Here is a 24,855-nt window from a genome sequence, read left to right on the forward strand (position 1 = left end):
TGGGCGTCATTAATAGAGCACGGCAATACTTCAAGCCGGCCCACATACAAGCGCTCTACAAAGCGCAGGTCCGGCCACACATGGAGTATTGCTATCATCTCTGGTCTGGCGCACCCCAGTATCAGCTCGATCCATTTGACCGCGTGCAACGCAGAGCAGCTCGAATTGTCGGGGACCCAGTGCTCTGTGAACGGCTGGATCACTTGGCGTTGCGTAGAGATGTCACTTCATTGTGTGTCTTCTACCGCATTTATCACGGGGAGTGTTCCGAAGAGCTGTTTAACCTGATTCCTGCCGCCGAATTCCACCTTCGCACGACACGCCACAAGTTAGGATATCATCCCCACCATCTGGATGTTTGGCGGTCCTCCACAGTGCGGTTTTCAAGGAGCTTTCTTCCACATACTACAAATCTGTGGAATGAACTTCATTGTGCGGTGTTTCCGGGACGATACGACATGGGTACCTTAAATAAAAGCGCGTACACCTTCCTTAAAGGCCGGCAACGCTCCTGTGATTCCTCTGGTGTTGCAAGAGATTGTGGGCGGCGGTGATAACTTAACAACAGGTGACCCGTACGCTCGTTTGTCCTCCCATTCCATAAAAAAGACATTGTTATAACTTTTCATTAAAAAGTTATTAAGCTATTTAATTAATTTTTACATTTGACTTATTTATTTGAAAAAATAAATAATTAATGAATACACAAATTGTAATAAAATTTTGATGTTTTGAAATTATTATGATTTAAAAACTCTTAAGTGCCAACCCTGACTTCTCTGCCGGCACAAACATAGTGATCGCCGGCTACCTTCCTCTGGCCCCACTACACCGCCTCTTCCCACTTGTGACGCCGTGTTTTTCGCGAAGATGTTCTTATAGATTTTTTAACTTTGCCTATTGGGTTATAAAGGTGACGTAACTATCTGGTGACCCATATTCTCATTCGTAGTCCTAACAAATAAGAATTCGTAAAGGTATTTTAGACACACGCCATGCGGTCGGTTTAATCTGCTTACAACACAAATAACAAAACGCATGCAAGTAAATTAACAGCCGCGCCGTATCGAACTACTGATAAGCTTATATTGGATTTGTAGAATTGTTGTGATAGCGGAGGCAATGTGCTCCGTTATCATGTGGGACATATATTTTCGGTGATCGATTTTAAAATGCAAATGGCACTTTCGATAATGTGTGCTATGGGCGTTTTTTGTAACTTATTTTTAAAGGAATAGAGAACTAAATAGTGCACGTGTCATCTGATGGTATGATGCACCATTGGGAGGCTAGATTATGGGTACCACAACGGCGCCTGTTTCTGCCGTGAAGCAGTAATGTGTAAACATTACTGTGTTTCGCTCTGAAGGGCGCCGTAGCTAGTAAAATTACTGGGCAAATGAGACTTAACTTATCTTATGTCTCAAGGTGACGAGCGCAGTTGTGCTGCCGTTCAGAATTGTTGGGTTTTTCAAGAATACTGAGCGCCATGCATTGTTATAGGCAGGGCGTATCAATTACCATCAGCTGAACGTCCTGCTCGTCTCGTCCCTTATTACCATTAAAAAATACTTTAATGTCGCCCATACCCTTTTGCAACACCAGTACAATCACAAGACGATTACTGGCCTGGCGGATACCTTAGTCACGCTTTTTGCCAAATGGCAAAAAACGGAACCCTTAGAACCCTTGTGTCTGTTTGTCTGTCCGTGTATGTCACAGCCACTTTTTTCCAAAACCTTAAGAACTATACTGATGGAACTTGGTAAATCGATGTGTTCTGTGAACCGCATTATCATTTTAACACAAAAATAGAAAAAAAAATATATTTGGGGGTGCCCCATACTTAGAACTGAAACTCAATAATTTTTTTCATCAAACCCATACTTGTGGGGTCATTCTATAGAAATGACGATGAAAATAAGAAAATAATAAAACTAAAAAAAATATATGATGAACGTTACCATGCAAACTTCCACCGAAAATTGGTTTCAACGAGATCTAGTAAATTTTTATTTAATACGTATAAATGATGAGAACTCATTTGCACTGTATGATTTTGAGCAAAGATTTTTTGCCTTTTCCATTTATAAAATATCATTTTCCTTTCTATATAACTTTTATATTATATTACTTGCTGGCTGCTTTTTTTATTTGAAGTTACGAACAGCATTATCTACCTATAACATTGTCAATATGAACTGAGTCATAATGGCATCATTGTGGCCCGTCATCATCTGGAGACTTAAAATCTCTTTTGTGTCTGTTTGTACCGGCACCTACATACTTCCAAGCGCAATGCAATGGTATTAATATTTTGCGGCACATAAAGTTGTGGTGGCAGACTGGCAGTGCAAGCGGCAAAACAGAAAACCATCTAGAACAAACACGAGGCAGTAACATGTGTGTTGTCTTATATGTTTAAACGACCATTCATATATATATATATATATACATATATTATCTGAATCTCGGGAACGGCTCCAACGATTTTAGTGAAATTTAGTATACAGGTAGTGTCGGGGGCGAGAAATTAATCTGCCTAGGTTTAAATTAAAAAAAAATCGTTATATCCGTGTTTTAATGAGAAACAGCTACAATAATATTAGAATAAAAAGGTAAATTTCACCACTATATACAAGACTATAATAGCTCAGATGGGACATTGGTTGATCCGGAAAGCAGAAGACCCTGGTTCGAATCCAGATGTCCTATTAGTTTCTTTTTTTGGTCAAGTTTTGTACCTTCTTAAAAAACTGAGCAAGGCTCGGTCGTCCAGATATTATACATTAATAGTGGTCAACTTAGTTCGGACGCTAAATATTTCGATGTTTCGACGTCTTGTCACTAAAACTATGCAAAGGTTATTACAAAAACATCCTGTAAGATGTTGACGCAGATCCATTTACACAGGTGGTATGCATATTTAAATTAAAATTTAATAAGTCCAAGAATAATTTATCTTTATTGTAATTTTTATAACATTCATATGTACAATATAATTGTTACATAGGATTTTACGCAACGAAACGTTGGAATTTTGATATTTAGTTGGGACTTACCTGTAATCATGTAGGTCACGGAAATGACACTTATGAATGTTAATTTTTTTTTCTTATTGTATCTACTGCTACTACATAAAGGATTGAACTAATAAGAAGAAGTAGCAAGAAACTCATTGCCACTCTTTTAAATCAAGATTTACAATTCCATCGTTTTACAAATCATTTTAATTAATAATTCATATGTAAAGTGATGCAAGAAACATACTCGAACTTCAAATAGTCAATGTCTTACACGAGTAAGTCAAAAAAGTAAATGTAAATTAATACAAAAGTTATTGAGTACAGTAGCTGTATCATCCACACACACCGTAACTAAATAAAGGTATTCTGTGAGTATTTTATAACGGATTATAAAAAAATATATAAAATTATTTTTTAAGAATCTGAAGCCAAGCCTGCGGCATCAGGATCATCTTGCGACCACAAGCAACGCCCGTTCACGAGCATGACGCATGAGCCAGCCATCGCCTCCCTCAACCATATTTTAGGGAAGGGGACGACCCGTCCCATGTCGCCGCCATGAGGCCTCCATTACGGCATGTGATAGTACACATTTGATTCAAAATTGTAATAATAATAAATACCAGTTCGTAGCGGGTGGGAGGAACCCTGCTCTGATCAGAGAGCAAAATTCAAAGAAATTAACATCTTGACTGTCGCTTCTCAATATATTCTTGATAATGTAATGTATGTTCATAGGCACATAATTGAATTTGCTAGAAACTGTCATAACCATAATGTTAACACCAGGAACAGACATAAACTTATAATACCTTTATTTATTTATGGTGTATGTGGATGATGCAGCTACTGTACTCAATAATTTTTGTATTAATTTACATTTACTTTTTTGACTTACTCGTGTAAGACATTGACTATTTGACGTTTGAGTGTTTCTGTTGCATCATTTTACATATTACATTGTAATTTGAAATGATTTGTAAATCGATGTACTTAAATGTAAATCTTGATATAAAAGAGTGGCAATGAGTTTCTTGCTACTACTGTACAGCTGAGATTGGGAGTATGAGCCGACATTTTAGATCATTTTTTCTCCATTGACTTAGCTTATACAGACAGTATACATCTGAGTTACATTTCTAGGTATAATACATTTCACGTCAACGTCAAACGGGCGTGTAATGTCGTTTGATCGCAAGACCGGCGACCTAGTGTGGTCTCACCATCTCGAGACTCCAGTTGTCGCCGCCTACTTGCTAGACAGAGACGGCCTGATTTCCGTGCCTTTCAACTCGATTGGCGACGACACGCTCGACCATATCATGGAGGATGCAACCACGCTAAGAAACGGGCAAGGCATTAAGAATTCTAATATTGAATTGTAGTAAGTAGCTATTTGAAATCCGAACACTGAACCCTATATCAGCTTAACCTATGTAAATATTTTTTTGTATAGATTTATTTTAAATGAAAAATATTTCATATTTTAATTTCAAAATATCTTCATAAATATTTAAGCAGATATATTTTATTATATTTATACATTATTATTATTTTTATACAATTAATTTCAAGTATCCATTTTAAAGTTACCACGATTAGGTAAAACTCTTGTACATTTCGGAATGACATTCGTCAAGAAAAGTATTAGAAAACAATTCTATACAATAGCGATCTGGTAGGTATAATCTGTAACGTTAAAGGAGTTTGTACACTACAGTGAATCCACACGATGAAGGTATTAACAAAATATTGTATTGAGAAGTTTGAGAAAATGATCTAGACCATTTGGTCGTGTCATTATCGTATTATCCAGAAATTTGTCGATGCATGCTTTGAAAATAAATTTTCTAGTCTCTTGATTCTTTCCGCTTTTGTACGTTTATACCAAGTTAATGTTATGGATACGGTGTAGTGGACAGACACCTTTAACGTTAATAGCAGTCGTCGATGTGCATGCGTTTTTACAGTGTATTTTACGTTTCAATACTTCATGATTATTATTCCGAGATGTACAATAGATTTGCCTGATAGTGTAACTCTAAAATGGATGCTTGAAAACACTGGGTTGACGTTGACACGGTATGGTCTAATGGACAGTCTCCTTAATAGTGTAGAGTTGTAGTTACAACTGCATAAGCGAACAATACTTTGTATGTTCGACCTTGCAGTAATTATTTTAATCATATCGATATGCATGGAAGCTATCCAAAACATGTTGACCTTGTAAACAATAACATACTAAACTACTATCGCTTACAATGTGTTTAAGTTGTATTTATCTGATGTCAGAGGTGAAAAAAATTGGTCTTCGAAATTCTCAATATCTAGGCAGAACGGTGGCTGAATGATCTTGTTACCGGGAGGTCTGCTTGATGTGTTTTTAATTATTATTATTTCCTTTAAAGTTAAAGTTATTATATGTTTTATGAAATACTCACAGAATACCTTTATTTCGTTACGGTGTGTGTGGATGATACAGCTACTGTACTCAATAACTTTTGTATTAATTTACATTTACTTTTTTTGACTTACTCGTGTAAGGCATTGACTATTTGAAGTTCGAGTATGTTTCTTGCATCACTTTACATATGAATTATTAATTAAAATGATTTGTAAAACGATGGAATTGTAAATCTTGATTTAAAAGAGTGGCAATGAGTTTCTTGCTACTTCTTCTCATTAGCTCAACCCTTTACGAAGTAGCGGTAAATTCAATAAGAAACAATACTTATATTTTTTTTTGACATTCATAAGTGTCATTTCCGTGACCTACATGAATAAATTGTTTTTGAATTTGAATTTGAACCATCAGGGACTGATATATTATAACTAACCTATATTATCAAAGTCCGTTCCATCAGTTTTCTTATTTTGTGTTGACATATGTTAATCAATTAACAAACTTAATTAACATACCGATTTTGACTACCTGTATAGCCGAGTGGTTGGCTACCTACTAAGCTAGAGGTCCCGGTTTCGAATCCCGGCAGGTGCAAGCATTTATATGATGAATATTGATGTTTGTTTCCGAGTCATGGATGTTTATATGTATTTATGTATGTTTAAGTAAGTATATTGTATTATATATCATTGTCTTGTAACCCATAACACAGGCTATACGCTTCATCGGGGGCAAGATAATTTATGTAAAAGTGTGTCAATATATATATATACTTCGTACCCCCTCCTATAGAATACGTTCTAGCGCTTAGTCCACTTCGTTAACCATCCGAATCACAGGAATTATCCACAAATTTGTTTGTTTAACTTAGTTGTGGCTTCATCTACAGGATCTATACATTGCAGTTGATAACCTGCTCATCCCCAATAATTGCTAATTAGGAAATTGATTTGAGAATTGCTCTTTCTTCCTTTCAAAATTCCTTTTTTTCATTCAATCTATTTTTGATTGAAATAAATTTGTCCTTTCAGTCCAACGTTGTACATCGGCGAACATAATCACGGACTATATGCCCTATCGTCACTGGTTGACAAGAACACAGTGACAATATCGACCGGCCAGGCAAGGCCCTTGCTCATCGACGGACCCACCAGCGAGACCAAGCTGCAAGAAACACTCGAGCCATTCAAGAACGTCCACTACCAACTCAACGATATAAACCTACACGTCACACCGCCTTACCTACTCTTGGGTCACTACAAAGTCCCGGAGCTAACGACCTCATGGATGCCACAACTGCCAAGTGTGAACATTCCGAAACGCGACGATAATTCACTGAGACTAATAAACGGCGAAGTGAGCGAATCTGACGAGAATGAGACGATTTTGAAATCGAATTCTATATCTGTGTCGGTACAGACTGATGACTTGTTCAGTGAGTTCCAGTTCAGACCGGATTTATGGTACAAGCGGGTTTATATGTGGATGAACCAACAGGAGAATAAAGCGTTGAAGTTCGCTCTAATCATTCTGATGGGATTGGTGGTCGCGATGTTCTGGTATCTCCGTTTGCAGGTGCGTTTTTGCAGATATTCTTAAATATTTTATATACACGTGGTTAGAATGAAGAATGGTTGACATTTTATCATAACTTTGTTGAATTATGATGATAAGAATCTCCAGTATCCTCTTTTGACAGTTACAGTAACAACGTACGTAAAGCAGAGTTTTCACTGTCCGAATCACTGACCTCTACTATTTACCACTGGACTGGCGTCTGTCAAAGTGCTTTTGTGCCTGTTTGATATTCGCCATTTTGGCGCTGTTGGCCATGTAGCGAGAGTCTGCGGTACTAAAACTAGTGATGACAACCTTAGCAAACATCGATAGATGGTAGGAAGCTATTTACAAAAAAAAATGTGTACTTTATTACGTTGATTCTTGAAGTATAAATAACACGGGAAACGAGCGAAATTAATTCAAAATGCAAAAATACTTCAGAATATTGTACGTTTCTTCGCAGCCTTTTGTATTATACGTCAATAGTTCTCTGGACGCTCGCGAGTGGCGCTTCAAATAGGCACAAAAATTTGCTGTCAAACGCATGAAATAGCCTGTCCAGTGGTATTTATACAGATCAGTGGTCCGAATACACTCGGATGTCTACTATGACGCTATTCCTTTTATGTAAACACGTGATCTTAGCGTGAACTGGTTTCAATTATACGAATTCACCTGGATTATTTTATAAAAAACAATATGGCGTCAATTAAGCAAAAGATATATTTGAATTTTGGCTCTAGAAGGTACAACTTCCTCAAGTCTATCTGCTTTCTGTATTTTTAGTGGGATTCTTTTGATTTCATGCTTAAATTAAATCAACAAATAGGTTATTGTCTTGATTAAACTATTAATTAAATAATCATTATTTTAATACATTTAACATAAAAAGACATTCACCACTACCTATACGTACCAAACAAACTTTATGTGACTTATATTTTGCGCATCGACTTTTTGAATATGTAGAGTGAGAATGGTTTGGCTTGACGAAGTAAATCATATTGTGTTTTAATGTAATTTCTTACTACTCAAGATATTCTAATATCTTAAAAATACTTTGAAATTACGTGACTAGCGATAATGGACGACGAAGTCAAGTGCATGTTTAGCATACAGTCTTGTCAATAGAAACTGAATGATCGTCGATCATCGATATATGAATCGATAAAGTAACAGTTCGATTTTCGCTGTTCAACAAAAAAATGAGACCATTCACTTTTTTTTTGTATAAAAAGTGAGACGCAGGTTACAAAAAAGTCGTTTCTTACTTTCGGTGAATAATAGTTATATTTCGTCACTATACATATTGTAATTGTATTTATCAAGTCAAATGATTATCGTCTAATATCTAATTTGTAATAGAGAGCGTGAATTCAATGAGATTGAGTGTTATAAATAGTTCGTCTCTCGAAATTGTGTATCTCGGGTATCTCAATGTGCGGGGATTATATTACCTATAATATGTTTATTTTTCCTGCCTCTTTTAAATCTTTTAGAAATACAATAGAAACAAACCTTCACGACTGCTCATGTTTTTTACTATTTATAAAATAACGCTTCATCCGTCTAATATCTTCCCTCCCTTGGCGTGTGTCCGTACAGAATGGGATGTCGCTATGCCAACTTTATGGCTGACAGGCTTGCCCTGCATGTTTCAGTATGACAACTCTCTCTGTTAATGATTATTCTCATATTAAACATTTTGTTGAGATAAAACTTTTAGTTGCGAATTCAACGGGAAACTACTAGTTTATCTATAATTACAAGTATCGACACCCTTCAAACTGGAATAGACGTGGCAGTACTGTCCCTGAAAGAAACAGCACGTACCTACAGTGATCTTAGAGACAATTGTTTAATTTATGCCGCGTGTACAATGTATTTGTTCTAGATTTCCACAGAAACATTCGTGACAATATCCACACCTCTAAGAATACGAACAGTTTACAATTTTTCAATAAAGGCTTAAAGGTCTCGTTACCAAGCCATAAAATCGTCATAAAAAAAATGTGGCTGGAATGTTAATGCGATATGTTTGCATTGTTTTCTGCGATCACATTTTTGTTCACGTGCTTGAAGAGTTTTAATGAATTATGTTAATGAGGTCACAGATAATTCGTTTTCGTTTTATTTAAGCGATTTTATGTCTTGCTTTGACATTGCCGTAGGTGATAAATTGTGTCCTAAAAGTAAAATGTAGTGGTCGTATTTGATATCAAAATAACAATTTTTGTTAAATTAATAATATCAATTTTATCTTGATAATGACATAGTATACTAATCGTAATAGCAATAAATCATTTTATATCTGTTGCACCGGTTTATCCTTGACGGATTTTGGTTAGACTTGTACTGGAGGATTGCTCGCGTCACTAGGGCTACTTTTATTGGATCATTTATAAGGGTTCCGTTCAAATTAAACCAACTAAAAATTAGAGATTCAAATACATGAAATTGTGAACAACCGATTGTGTGGTTAGATTGCCACGTAAACTTAATTACGCAAATGAGCAAATATGCAGTCGAGGGCGATTGATCTTATGACCTGCCTTACAAGGAGGTCATAAAATTTACGAGAACGGGTTACTCAATTTTAATGTTTATTATTTTGTACAGAAAAGTCATATCACGGCATTATTTATATGATAAGATTTCATAAAAAAGCGGCCAAGTGCGAGGAACCCCCAAAATGTATTGTTCTTTTTTCTATTTTTGTGGGAAAATGTTAATGCGGTTCACAAAATATACCTACTTGCCAAGTTTCAACTGTATAGTTCTTATAGTTTTGGAAAAAAGTGGCAGTGACATACACGGACAGAAAGACGAATCTATAGGAGTTCCGTTTTTTGCCATTTGGCTACACGAAATCCAGTTACGTGCGTTGGGCGTACGGTAGGTGAGGAACCGGTTTTTTTTTCAATCTAAGTTTTTCAATAAAATCAAATATCGTGTCGGTATCCCACGCCAGCCTCGCCATGGAATGGGTAGTTACTGAAAAGCGCGACAAATTTCAAAATGGGGTCGTCTGACAATACTGATCCTAGACGAGAAATGAATATTTGCTTATGGGTTTCAGGCTCGCGAATTCCAACAGTTGTCTCAGGGTGGTTCCCGAGGGTCCAACGTGTCTACGTCATCCACGGGGGAGGTCACCGGTCACCTAGAAGACGTGGGAGAGGGGGAGGTGAGGATCGGGAAGATCAGCTTCTTCACCAACGAGATCCTGGGCAAGGGCTGTGAGGGGACTTTTGTGTATAGGTACGGTTTATGTCCTGCTTATTTAAATGATCAAGCAGAGTATAACCATAAATGCCTAATAAGCTCTGCTATTCACTTTCACACCTTTACGGGCAACTTATAGAAAAATGTTTGAATCTCCTCACCCTAAATCGATGGATCCGTTAAATTATTCAAAAAAAAACTTTTTACTTGAAAATATACAAGAATCAACGCAGAAAATTATAAGTTACTAAATATCATGATATTTACTATGCTTCGGGGATGTTAACTTAAATTATATTTTTAATTGCAGAGGGACGTTTGATAAACGCGCGGTGGCTGTGAAGCGCCTGTTGCCGGAATGTTTTACGTTTGCGGACCGCGAGGTGGCGCTGCTCAGAGAGTCGGATGCGCACGCGCACGTTGTTAGGTACTACTGCACGGAACGCGACAAACAATTTAGGTACGTTATCATACGCCATTTATACATCTAAGGTTGAAAATCCTGTGGCAATTTAAAAATGATTCAAAAGAGCGTTGACGAGATACCAATATAATTGACAATACTTAACGACAGGTAGCTGGATTGAACGTTATTGTTTTTGAGTTATTAAATAATTGTCTTTATAATAATTGAACGTCGACGAATATTATAATTGCAGATGAGGATTTCTTAAAAAAGGGCAAGAGTATTTAGTATTTTTGAACTTGCGCACTTTTAAATGCGTTAATGGTATGGTAAAAGTAATACGCTCCGCCCGTTACAACTCAGTGCTGCTCAGCATTATTTTAAAAATCTAAAGTTCTGGGCGGCACTGCTATTGCGTTTGTCACTTTCATAAATATGACCTATTAGTCGGTTTGAGGATTTTAAACGACTTTCAGTTTCAATATAGAATTTATTACACTATAGCACACACAGAAGAATTGACAGTATTACGATTGAAGCACAGATATACATATTATATATACTTAATGACTAGTATTACACGAAACACAAACTAAAAATTAAGATTATAAGACTCGATATGAAATTGAATAATCCCCATAGGTCTTGCGTCGATCACTGTGGTAGACATATTAATTATGCATTTCAATACACGTTAACCACAAACCGGTACGCATTCGTAGTTAGAAACAGATGTTTGCTTGCATTAATCGTTATAACAAAATTGTGTCCGCTGTGGTTGTTTGTGCGTTGACAATATTTTTATTGAGTATGAAAATAATAAAAGTTATAGTAATATAAGATGTGAATATTTTATATAATAATAGGTTATATGATTAAAGTTAATTTAGTTTTATGTTATTAAAATATCTTTAAATTTATTTATTAATATTAATTTTATTTTTACAAAGATTCACTACAACCCCAGAAATTTAACTAGCTACGCCGCCTTTTAAACCAAAACACAGACTGTACTTGCACACTACAGCGTGATCGCAGAAAATGGTCCCGCTGTGGGTTCCATCTAGTTGGCATCCTGTGCATAGATTCTGTCACTGGTGGTAGACTATCTTTTTTTATAAAATAACTAGCTGACCCGACAGACGTTGTTCTGAATATAATAAATAAAATAATGTTTTTATATGATTTGTCAATAATATATCATCATAACATCAAAAATTACTTCGTAAAATATGCACCCTGCTGTCGTAATGAAATTGTTTCACAGCAGAACTGTCAAACCGTGCGTCAATTAATTCTCTCTTAAAAATTATGTATGGACACATCAAAGGAAAACCAAATTTGTTGTTTTTATTTAATTTTGCAGCATTTTATTTCTATCCTATTTCTTCTTCTCTGGACTTCCACAAATAATTCAAGATCAAAATTAGCCAAATCGGTCCAGCCGTTCTCGAGTTTTAGCGAGACTAACGAATAGCAATTCATCTATACTAATATTATAAAGCTGCAGTGTTTGTTTGTTTGTTTGAACGCGCTAATCTCTGGTACTACTGGTTCGATTTGAATGATTCTTTCAGTGTTGGGTAGTCCATTTATCGAGGAAGGCTATAGGCTATGTTTTTTTTTCAAAGTTAGGGATCCGTAATAAAATTGCTATTTTGTAACACAAGGTGTAAAATCGAAAACCTCTTTTTGCGTGCGCTGCAAAAACTATTGACAATAGAACAAAATGATGTACAGGCTATAATATAGGCAATATTTTATTACTTATAAAACTATCGCGTGAATAATACTTTATATGGCAAAACAACGTTTGCCGGGTCAGCTAGTTTGTATATATATAGATATTGACACTTTTACACAAAATATCTTGCCCCAAATCAGGCATAGCAGGAGCTATGGGTTACAAGACAACGAGATGTTTAATACAATATACTTACTTAAACATACATAAATACAGATAAACAAACATCCATATTCATCATATAAAAAGAAAGAGAAAGAAAGAAATCATTTATTCTGCAACTTAAACCTAGTATACAAGTAAACTTAATTATTAATTTACATCAACATGCAGAATTGGAGTTCACCTTAGCATAATACTGATCATACCCACAGGTGATATGATCAGCGCTGGTCTTCCGGAGAACTCCAAGTGGTCTAGCGGATTGTCAAACTACTTAAAGGTTATACATATTATATGAAGGGTTACCATTCTAAAATAATAATATCACAATAAACAAGTAATAACAACAAAACAAAAATTTCATAAAATTTTGCACCTACCGGGATTCAAACGCGGGACCCCTAGCTTAGTAGGTAGGGTCGCTAACCACTGGGTTATGTAGGTGGTCTGTATTTAACACGTCGCATTGAATGAACACCTTATTCTCTGCTTTTTCTGATAGCTTAGTAAATTGAACTTTATATTAAGACGGTTACAGTTTAATTTCTATTAATAAATGTTTTTATACTAATTATAGTAGATATGACAGTTCGAAGTTCTTATGTACCACATCCGGTCTTAAGTTAGGTTCGGCGGTCTTGCAACTGAAAAGTCGATCGATGGTACATCATTAATGATGTAATGACCATCACCTACCATCAAATGGCCCCGGGCAGTTTCGTTGCTAAGGAATATTAATTCTTAAAAATAATTGTTATAGATACATAGCTTTGGAATTGTGCTCGGCGACGCTACAGGATTACGTCGAGAAGAAGTTAACCTTCGAGTGCAAAATTGATGCGGTGGAAGTGTTGAGACAAGCCACGTTGGGACTTTCACACTTACATGCCATGGATATAGGTAACTTAATCGCTTGACGCTTAATATTTTATAGATTACCAGCTGACACAGGAATGGTTGTATTGCCATATAAAGCAATAAAAAAAAATTGGGGTATAAAAAATAGATGACGACCGATTCTCGGACCTACCAAATATTTCGTAATATTGCGGATCTGTGGATGGAACAGAATAATATAAAAATCGTGATACAAAAATAGTTGTTAATCGTAGAATAGTGAAAATTTGAATTTGTATGTATTTTTTAAAGCTGAAACATAATAAAATAAAAATAAAAAAAATGACAAAAAAAAATATTTAGGGGGCCACCCCTTAATATGTTTTATACGTAACCTATCATTTAGGTGTATAAAAAATAGATGTTAGCCAATTCTCAGACCTACCCTTTATACACACAAATTTTCAAACATATTGGCTTAGCCGTTTCGGGGGAGTTTGGTTACAAACACCGGGACATAAAAGGAAATAGGAGTAGTTGTTCGGGTTGATATCAGCAACGGAAATCCACCACCGGACAATTCAATGAAATGCGAAACGCCTCTTGCATCATGTTGACGTCTGGCATTCTAAAACCACTAGGATCTTTTTGCCTCGCACAGCCGGTTTGTGGCTATTGGTGGTGTGGTATTACAGGATGCAGTCCTGAACCGATAAGACGATTAGGTGTCTTCAAGCATTGAGCATACTCTGGGTGCTGGGTTGCGGTAATCATATATATGGGCGCAAATCGCCACCTACCGTCAATTGTTTGCAACTATTGATATTTATGTTTTAGTTTATCGTTAAAATGAATATATTATTATAGATATATCTGAAATATGTAAGATTTAAATACAAATAGATATTTGTATACATAAAACTGTTATTTATTAAGGTCTAACTAATTTAATAGACACTGTTTTGACTGTTTGAAGATGTTTGATGTTTCATTTATTGTTAAAATACTTAATTGAATGTGTAAATGTTCAAATTAATTTATATTAGAATTAATATCGTTATTCTGTATCAAACTTTATTATTTTATGCAATAAGTCTTTCTTAATTGTATTTCGAAACTTGCTTGCAGCGCCATTTTCTTACTTCGTAATGTTTGTTCAAATTAAATGAACAAACTATTATATAAATCATTTGAAGTTATATAAATTCACTAAAACATTTATTGAGCTGTATTTAGAATTATTTTACAATACCTAATTTTATTTGTGTTTTAAAAGAAGTTGTATCTACTCTGTTTCATCTATTGTACGGAAGCTATAAAAGCGATTGTTTTATATATAGACGGTTCATATCTATACTAGCAGTTGTGCTTCAATAAAGTGAGAAATTCTTAGTGTTGTATTTCTTCATGATGGATAATTCAAGGAAACCCTGGTTTAACGCCGACATATACCATCGGGTGACCCGTATGTTCGTTTGTTCTTTTCTATCATAAAAATAACCTCAACTTAAAGAAAGACCGGCAACGCATATCTTGACCCCTGGTGTTGAAGATGTCCATTTGCCCCACCATTTATTACATAATCGGTTTGCTCCCTCTTATAAAAAAAAAGGGTAGGTACATTGAGCTATGAGTATAGAATAGGATCGCAAACGTACAAGCTTACATCATTTATACGTCCAGGTAGACTGAGATAGCAGTGAAAACGTCGAATAAATTGAGGTTGACAGTTAACCTCTATTTTAAGCAATACACGTACACTAACTAAAAGTGACATGCGAGTGTAACACACTAAAGTGATAAACTTGTATTCATCGGTTGTCTAGCAGCAAGAGGCTCTATTTGGATTCAAATTCAAATATTTTTATTCAAAATAATTCAAATTCAAATATTTTTGATCAAAATAATTCAAATTCAAATATTTTTATTCAAAATCAGTTATTGAACGTCAAAAACTACCACCCATTCAAAATAGACTGCCACAGACCTGAGAAGAACGGGCGCAAGATACTCAGCGGGCTTTTTTTTTGATAAAAAACATGGATTACAATGTAATATCTTACAATAAACATTTATAATTAAAGAGACTGAGGGTGTTCGCATCACTCCCAGTCTGTGGTATCATTAAGAAAATTGTTTATGCTATAATAACCTTTCCCACACAAACGTTTTTAACAATTCTTTTAAATTTCATTACACATTTGTTTTGTACTATTTTTTATCATATTGTAAAAGCATATACATCGCCCAATAAAACACGTACTAACTCGACTTAACCGAGTAGGAGGCATAACAAGTGTATGTTTGTTCCTCGTGTTGATATTATGATTGTCACAAAGATGACGTATACATTATCTAAGCCTACAAGTGTTATTATTAAGGCGATACTAAATGCCAGCGACCTTGAGCGATATGAGTTCAAGACTGCCGGCCCGCCATCTATGTAACAAAGGCAAAATTCTTGCGTGGAAAACAGTTTATATAGTTACAATCCTCGTTATTCACTACTAATCTGAATAAATGAACCTACACAAAAAAGTACAAGCTATAAGAATAACTTTTCTACCAAAAACATGCGTCACGCTATGCCAAAAAACTTTTTTAACTTCAAAGAAAACTGGTAGTTCAAAAAGGCTCGGCAGTGTTAACTATAACCAACAGCAAGCATTAGCAACCTACAAATAAGACTTAAGGATATGTGTAACAGGATTAAGTAGTGTTCATAGCTCGAAATGCTATACCTTCACCACAAAACTTGTCTAAAAACACCATGTTTTCGTGTTTTCTGCTTACTCTTCGCCTTAAGTAGATAATAAATGAGCCCTAGATCACACCATCAAATTCAAATATTTTTATTCAAAATAGGATGTGACATCACTTATTGAAAGTTAAAAATTACCACCCATTCTAAAACAAATGTCTCAGTCCTGAGAAGAGCGGGCGCAACAAACTCAGCGGGCTTTTTTTTCATCGAAAAAATATGTTTACAAAGTAATATTGTACAGTTAAACTTATTATTTAATAGCCTGAGGGCAGTCGCTCCACTCCCAATCTGTGGTATCATTAAGAAAGTTATTTATGTTATAGTAACCTTTATCACACAAACATTTTTTAACAATTCTTTTGAATAACGTAATACTTTTGTTTTGTTACATCGACTGGAGCCATCATAAGATAATCCATTCCAGCCATCGCTTCCTTCGTGCTGTTGAAGGTTGTATTAATAGGCTGTTCTTTAGTCCACAGAGATGTAAAGCCCCACAACGTTCTCTTATCGATGCCGAGCGGCTCAGGAGAAGTCCGAGCCATGATATCCGACTTTGGTCTCTCCAAGAAGCTCAACATTGGTCGCGTTAGTTTCTCAAGACGATCCGGGGTCACGGGCACCGACGGCTGGATAGCGCCGGAGATGATCAATGGAGAGAGAACGGTGAGAAATATGAGACATAATTAACTATACACAGTTTGAAACACAGACTTAAATAAATAATGACCTTCGCACGACACACGAAAAATCAGAATATAATCCCTATCATTGCGATTTTCAAGGAGCTTTCTGCCTCGTACAACCAAGCTGTGGAATGAGTTTCCTTGTGCGGTGTTTCCGAGTCGATACGACATCGGTACCTTCAAAACAGCGCTTACATGATTGATTCTTCTGGTGTTGCAAGAGAATGTGGGCGGCGGTGATCACTTAACACCAGGTGACCCGTACGCTCGTTTGTCCTCCTTTTCCATAAAAAAGGGTGGCGCAACGAAAAATCTTACACTTTTTCGTCTAGCCCCATCCGCCAAGCCGGTATGGCTAATAAATCCAATCCGTTCATTACTTATTGAAATTTAAGATGGTAAATTAAAACCAAATATCAAATGAAACAGTTAAAAATTTCAGACAACATCAGTGGATATGTTCTCTCTGGGCTGTGTGTTCTACTACGTGCTGTCGAGAGGACACCATCCATTCGGAGACGTGCTGCGGAGACAAGCCAACATCCTCACGGGGGAGTACAAGCTGGATCATTTGGAGTAACTATTGTTTTTCTCATTGTAAATATGATGACGTATGGCCATAGGTTACACCGTCTACGTAGTTCTATTTTTATGATAATAAGGGATGAGACGAACAGGACGTTCAGCTGATGGTAATTGATACGCCCTGCCCATGCAGTGCCGCTCAGGATTCTCGAAAGACCCAAAAATTCTGAGATGTACTACAACTGCGCTCATCACCTTGAGACGTAAAATGTTAAGTAGTAATTTCACTAGCTACGGCGCCCTTCAGACCGAAACACAGTAATGCTTACACATTACTGCTGTGCTGCCTACCAAATCGTTTGTGTTTCGGTTAGGCTGAATATTTATCAGCAATTTCCTTTTTTACTTTTTTTATTTACTAATTTGTTGTACTTAAGTGAACTTCATCACTTCTATAACTATAATAAAGTTAATAATAATATATATATCATAATCGGACATACCAAGATTCAAAACTCATCATGCGTCATTTTAACTCAGCGGTTAAAGCGTTGGAGACGTTATCTGTAGAGAAGTGGACTCGAGTTCCGCATAGTAAATATATTTTGGTAAAAATTAAGTATGTATTTATTTACATATGTATTTGTTTCTATGTGATAATTTATAGGTATCTCTTAAAATCATCATCAGCTGAAAGACGTCCACTGCTGGACCAAGACCTCCCCCAAAGATTTCCACGACGATCGGTCCTGCGCTGTCCTCATCCAACGTATTCCGGCGATCTTGACCAGATCGTCGGTCCATCTTGTGGGGGGCCTACCAACACTGCGTCTTCCGGTACGTGGTCGCCATTCGAGGACTTTACTGCCCCAACTGCCGTCTGTCCGTCGAACTATGTGCCCTGCACTGCCACTACAGTTTCGCAATCATTTGGGCTATGTCGATGACAAAAAAAAAATCATTAAATATTTTATCGTAAATTTAAACAACATGTTTTCCTTCACAGTAAAGTCCTTCCAGAAGAAGAGTTACCGCTGACAAAAATATTGATAAGGTCAATGATATCTGAGAGAGCTAGCGCTCGGCCGCCGTGCGAGACTGTACTCAAGTATCCCATGTTTTGGGGCAAGCAGAGTATATTGAATTTCTTACAGGTCAGTATTTATATATATTTTTTTTAAATTAATGGACGTGACGCAGGACGTTCAGCTGATGGTAACTGATAAGCCCTGCCCATTTCAATGCAGTGCCGCTCGGGATTCTTGAAAAACCCAAAAATTCTGAGCGGCACTACAATTTTGCTCGTCACCTTGAGACATCAGATATTATGTCTCATTTGCCCAGTAATTTCACTAGCTGCGGCGCCCTTTAGACCGAAATACAGTAATGCTTACACATTAATGCTTCATGGCAGAAATAGGCGCCGTTGTGGTACCCATAATCTAGCCGGCATCCTGTGCAGAGGAGCTTCCCACTGGTGTTTATGCCGAAAAAACGTATATTTCGACACTCAAGGGAATAAAATTTTATAGAGTATTTTCCGTTGACCTACTACTATGAAATTTGGCGAGTAATACCGTCTTTTACAAGTATAGGGATTTTTTTTTTATTTAACCACATTTGTAATTATTTCATATAAAAAAATTAAACCAAGTAAGTTCTGCTTCTTGTTAAATTTGGAAAACGAATTCGTAAGCCTTCAATCAAACTTTGTCGCACCCTTTCAACCACAGGGAGGTATTGAGAAGTATTTCCGAGGGATTCTAAGGTTTTTCTAAAAACCAACTATTATTGGTATAACAATGCTCCCAGTCACATATATTTGTCCACTTATTTCTCTTGTGACTTCTTCACATGGTCCGAATATTTCACATAATTCTTTCGTGACCATCCACTCTTAATCTGTTAAAAGAACCATACTCATATCAGCCATAGCGCTATTAATGGGTTCTTTTATTTCCAGCAACCTTTTCAACATGTAAAAAGTGGAATTCCACCTAGTTGGTACCTCCCGAATTGGACGTTTTGCTGTGCCACCGTCCTGCTCTTGATATCGTTTTAATTTTTCCCAAGCCACAACACTTTTTTTTTAAATGGCGGACGATTCCTTTATTTTTTCTATTATTTATTAATACCGGGTATTGCTTCAACGCATCCTGGATCACTAAGTTTAATGTGTGACTGTAACATGGAAAATGCTTCCATCCGAGTTCTTTTTCAATTGCACCTTTTATGTTGCGGCCATTATCAGTTACGCAAATTAAAAACTTATTCGTTACATGCCATTCATCACAAATAATTTTAATTTCTCTTGCTAAATTTTTGGAAGTATGATCACAAAGCAAAGGTCTGTAATCTAAAAGAACGGTTTCTTATTTACACTGTGCTCTATATAATGACCTGTGATGGCTATGTATTCATCATTTGTCGAAGATGTCCATATGTCCACCGTAATCGTTATGGACTTTACTTCCCATAATATTTTTTCCTTTACTTTTGCTCTTTTTTTTCATAAGCCGCTGGAAGCATATTTTTTGAAAAAAAATTTCGACTTGGTATTGTATGTGTAGGAAAGGCAAAATTTTATAAATCTTTAAAACCTTGCAATTCAACCGTCCTAAAAGGTTGAAAATCGTGAATGAAAAGACCCAAAATTTTCTCGTCTATAATTTGTTTGTTATGCAGCGTTCCCCTTCTATTTGATAGAAAAGATGTTATATTCTGGTTTATGAGCCGGTACTTTTGACAGTGCCATTGCTACAAAGCAATGGCGGATGCACGTCAAAAGTCGGTCGCATGGCTCTAGATTCGGTATTAGTTATAGTTATTATATTTGATGAAACTTCAGAATACGGCCCAGGCTGAGGGGATACATCACGTATTGGATCCCTAGTAACCAACTGAATGGTGGGATGCTTCCGCTCGAGATGTTTTTTCAAGTTCGAAACTGATGATCGAAATGATAAATTTGTTTTACAAATATTGCATGTAGCGATTCTGTTTCCAACGTCCGTGTAATGATCCCAAACAATACTTTTCTTGGCACTTGTCATTTTTGAAAGTGTAAGTAAATAAGGTGTTAACTCCCTAATTCCTTCTTAAATTAATAATTGAAAATGATATTTTACGAAATAATTCTTGATGTTGTGATATATTATTGACAAATTCATAAAAATCATTATTTTGTTTATTACTAACTGATACCCCGCGACGTCGTTCGCGTGCGTATTTTTACAGCTTGCGTTACATTACTGGACGTTACTTACGTCACTATAACACTCGGGGATAATGTAGCTTCCCAACAGTGAAAGGATTATTCAAATCGGTTCAGTAGTTGCGGAGCCTATTCAATGCAAACAAACAAACAATCAAATCTTTCCTCTTTTTAATATTAGTATAGATATACAGAACAACGTCTGTAGGGTCAACTAGTATATAAATAAATCAGTAAAAAACTATCACACTATTCACTTACTTAAATAAAGTACCTACGACACTAATTTAAAACCTAACAATTTACAAGCCTACCTAAAACTTAAACTTATTAATCATACTATTTATAAAATAAAATGAACTTAAACACGTAAACAAAGTCTTAATTATGTTTAGAAAAATGTATTTCTTATTAATTATTCTGTGGAACCCACTTCTAATTTGGTAGTGTACTGTGTAGTAAACTAGTAAGTCAGTAAGCGTAAGGTACATTAATTTAAAACAAAAATGTTGAAAGAACGTACCATTTTCAAAATACACATATCTAATTAACTACTTACAAACAAATTTGACCCGTATATCAAGCAACATGCGTTCATTTTTTGTAAAATATTGCAAATCGCTCATATCTCAATAGTCAATATTTTTATATTAAATACTTTGCTGTGACGATAGCGTTGCATAAGCGTAGATGTATAATAATCGGATTTATAGGACCATTTCGACGTTCGTAAATATTTAAAAATAATATAATATAAATAGTGCTTAGAGTCTCTGTCTGAAATGTAAAATATAATAATTGTTTAATGCATACTAAGAACGAGGCAAAATTAATATTATTACTAATTTTAATTGATTAGACCCATCTATCCACTACTCATTTACCTAACAAGTTACTAGTGAACAAGAAATGCGGGCTAGAACTGATTTGCTTGCAATACACAATGCCCAACCAATTAATACTTTCATTGATTGTTGAGATTAGCACCACCTATTTGCATGACAACTAATACGAGTTTGCACTTTGCGGATTTATTACTTACTAGTTATTTAATACTTGTTCAGTAACAGTTGTTACTCAAATATCAGTCGTTACTAAAATACTAGTTGTTACAAAATACTCCTAATACTGTTATTCTTGATATCTTGTCACAGTGACAACCAGTGATATTTTAATACCTATTACAAATACCTGTGACGATACATACGTCTCACCCCTAGTTAGTTACTATGACTACCAAGTTCCAGGGTTCGAATCCGGCAATACGATGTCGTATCAAATATGAATGCAACAAATACATGCTACGTGTTCAAATATGACGTGATAGCCATTATTGTCATTTTTTTTTATGAAAGTAAGGGACGAGACAAGCAGCCTAGCAGGTTGTTCAGCTGATGGTTGATTGATACGCCCTGCCCATTACAATGCAGTGCTGATCAGAATTCTTGAAAGACCCAAAACTTCTGAGTGGCACGACAACCGCGCTCGTCACCTTGAGACATAAGATGTTAAGTCCTATTTGCCCAGTAATTACACTAGCTACGGCGCCCTTCAGAGCGAAACACAGTAATGCTTACACATTACTGCTTCACGACAGAAATAGGCGCCGTTATGGTACCCATAATCTTTCCGGCATCGTGTGTAAAGGAGCCTCCCACTCATACGGATTTATTAAAATATATAGAAGTTGGTGTGCTATAGGACCACCTGTTAGGAGCTGCAACATAGATAAATTTAATATGTACGGAAATATTCATAAAAACGCCAATAGTTAAGGTGATTGGTTGAACGATGCAGAAGTGGTTATGGTGAAGCGCCATCTTGTGGGCCGCACAAACTCCAGTTTAGGATAGAAAGGTCTATTCTAAACTGGAGTTTACGCTCCACAAAATATATCCTACTATCCTACTAGTCCTACTAATATTATAAATGTGAAAGTTTGTATGTCTGGATGTATGTTTGAACTTCTTTAACGTAAAAACTACTGAATAGTTTTTGATGAAACTTTACAATAATATAGCTTACACACCAGAATAACAAATAGGTTATAATTTATAAAACTATAGTGTGAATTACACAAAATATAAAAGAAGTGTGATTGTTACTAATAAATACAACTAGCGCCATCTCTTATCGACTAGTAAGCAAAAGATCAATACAAATGAAAACTTAACTTATCTGAACGTGTGTTGAATAATTAATTATAAGGGATTACTTCGTTTTTATTTTTATTACATAGGCTAGTTTTTATATATATATAATTTCTTTGTGGTAAATAGTTCAATGAGAATGCGAAAGTTTGTGAGTGTGTGTTTGTTACGTCTTCACGCACAAACTACTGAATGGATTTTATTTAAATATTACAATAATATCCTTCTAATATTATAAATGTGAAAGTTTGTATGTATGGATGTATATTTAACGCAAAAACTACTGAATAGATTTTGATGAAACTTTACAATTATATAGCTTACACACCAGAATAACACATAGGCTATAATTTATAAAACTAGTGTGAATTATACAAAATATAAAAGAAGTAAGTAGAAAAGAAATCTGCAATCTGCAAGCTATTCATGCTTGCTCCTCAAAAATATATATAATAATGTTGAATTGAATGTTATTCAAAAGAATTGTTAAAAAACGTTTGTGTGGTAAAGGTTACTATAACATAAATGACTTTCTTAATGATACCACAGATTGGGAATGGAGTGACCGCCCTCAGGCTATTAAATAATAAGTTTAATTGTACAATATTACTTTGTAAACATATTTATTCGATGAAAAAAAAAGCCCGCTTAGTTTGTTGCGCCCATTCTTCTCAGGTCTGAGGCATTCATTTTGGAATGGGTGGTAGTTTTTGACTTTCAATAAGTGATGTCACATCCTATTTTGAATAAAAATATTTGAATTTGAATTTAAATGAAAATGTTCACCTTAACTATTCCTACGAAAAAGTGAACCATAAACACAATAAAAATTATAAATTTATTTCTTAGGCACATTTAATAGTATGTGAGCTTTTATCGCATCTGGTATTTAAAGTAGATTTTTTTTGTTTTTTACATTACATTTTTTTGACACATATTTGTTGTGTCATCATAACATCAAGGATTATTTCGTAAAATATTTTACCTGCACATGCACCCTGTTCTAATAATGAAATTGTTTCTCAGCAGAACTGTCAAAACGTGCGCCAATAAATTCTCTCATAGAAAAATATGTCCATACAAAACAAATATTGGAAATAAAAAAATTTAAGTATTTATCTATTTTATTAGGAAAACTTATCGTTTACACCAATACAGTGTTTGCTTATAATTGCAATTATTGTAATATACAGTAACGTAAAATACAGTCTCTGTGGTAGTAAATGGGTCCCAAATCGAAATAATAATTATCCTCAAGTTGGACTACATTCCATAAAGTAATCCCGTTACAAAATCCGTTCATTTGTTTAGGAGTTCGCTGGGAACAAGCATAAGGGCACTGGATTTATTTTTAATTAGATATTTTACTATATTTGGTCTAGTTATGATTGTTCTATGTATCAAAATTTTCAATATTGTGTTTGTTGCAAATAAATATATTGCTCTCTTTAAAATTTGTTTTCGACTCGATTTTCCGAATTCATGTTTCTGAATGCACGCATTTCACACACAAAGTCCTACCTAAACAGAGATTTATGTTTATTCCGTTCGATCAAAAGAAAAGTGAATCCGATTCTCTGAACGCGATACTCTTACACATTTTATATAAAGCACCGCATATGGAGAATGGAATTCCTGTTTGTTGTTCCCATTCGGAAAATCATTATACTAATACGAATGTATTAGACTGGTACCCTAAAATGAGACGACGAATTACCAACAGGATGGAGAAGGTTAGCTCGAGATAGAGATAAGTGGAAGGAACTGGGGGAGGCCTATGTCCAAAGACAACCTGACTAATGTTTTTTTTTTAATTTTACTTTTTATTAGAATTAAGAAAACATGTTTATTAAGTGGACGTTATTCCAGAAAAACGTTCCAAACCTCAATTGAATTTAAATGACGTCCTCTTTAAATGACGTACGACTTTCATGACTTAGTAGCCCAATCCACATGTGATACACTAATATTTAATAAACTTTAAACACGAATTCCTTAAAATGTGATGTTTGTGGCTTGTTACGTTTTTCAGGAACTACGTCCAAGTAGTATATAAGTATTATTATTATTCTCTTTATTACAATTTCATCTTATTTTCTACATTTATATATATATAACTTATTTATAAAAAAACAATATTATAAATATAAAT

General features: G+C 35.3%; 1 protein-coding gene across 1 annotated transcript in view; it reads left to right on the forward strand.

Annotated features, from left to right (window-relative positions):
• The window catches only part of LOC126969529 (serine/threonine-protein kinase/endoribonuclease IRE1), a 34,553-nt gene that overhangs the window by 6,662 nt on the left and 3,036 nt on the right, over positions 1-24,855 (forward strand). The window contains exons 5-12 of the mRNA XM_050815005.1: positions 4,170-4,410; positions 6,462-7,005; positions 10,070-10,251; positions 10,526-10,675; positions 13,288-13,427; positions 16,604-16,794; positions 17,257-17,390; positions 18,346-18,493. Of these exons, the coding sequence (XP_050670962.1) occupies positions 4,170-4,410; positions 6,462-7,005; positions 10,070-10,251; positions 10,526-10,675; positions 13,288-13,427; positions 16,604-16,794; positions 17,257-17,390; positions 18,346-18,493 (1,730 nt within the window). The remainder of the gene's footprint in view (positions 1-4,169; positions 4,411-6,461; positions 7,006-10,069; positions 10,252-10,525; positions 10,676-13,287; positions 13,428-16,603; positions 16,795-17,256; positions 17,391-18,345; positions 18,494-24,855) is intronic.

The sequence above is a fragment of the Leptidea sinapis genome, chromosome 18, assembly GCF_905404315.1.
Source record: "Leptidea sinapis chromosome 18, ilLepSina1.1, whole genome shotgun sequence".
Lineage (NCBI taxonomy): Eukaryota > Metazoa > Arthropoda > Insecta > Lepidoptera > Pieridae > Leptidea > Leptidea sinapis.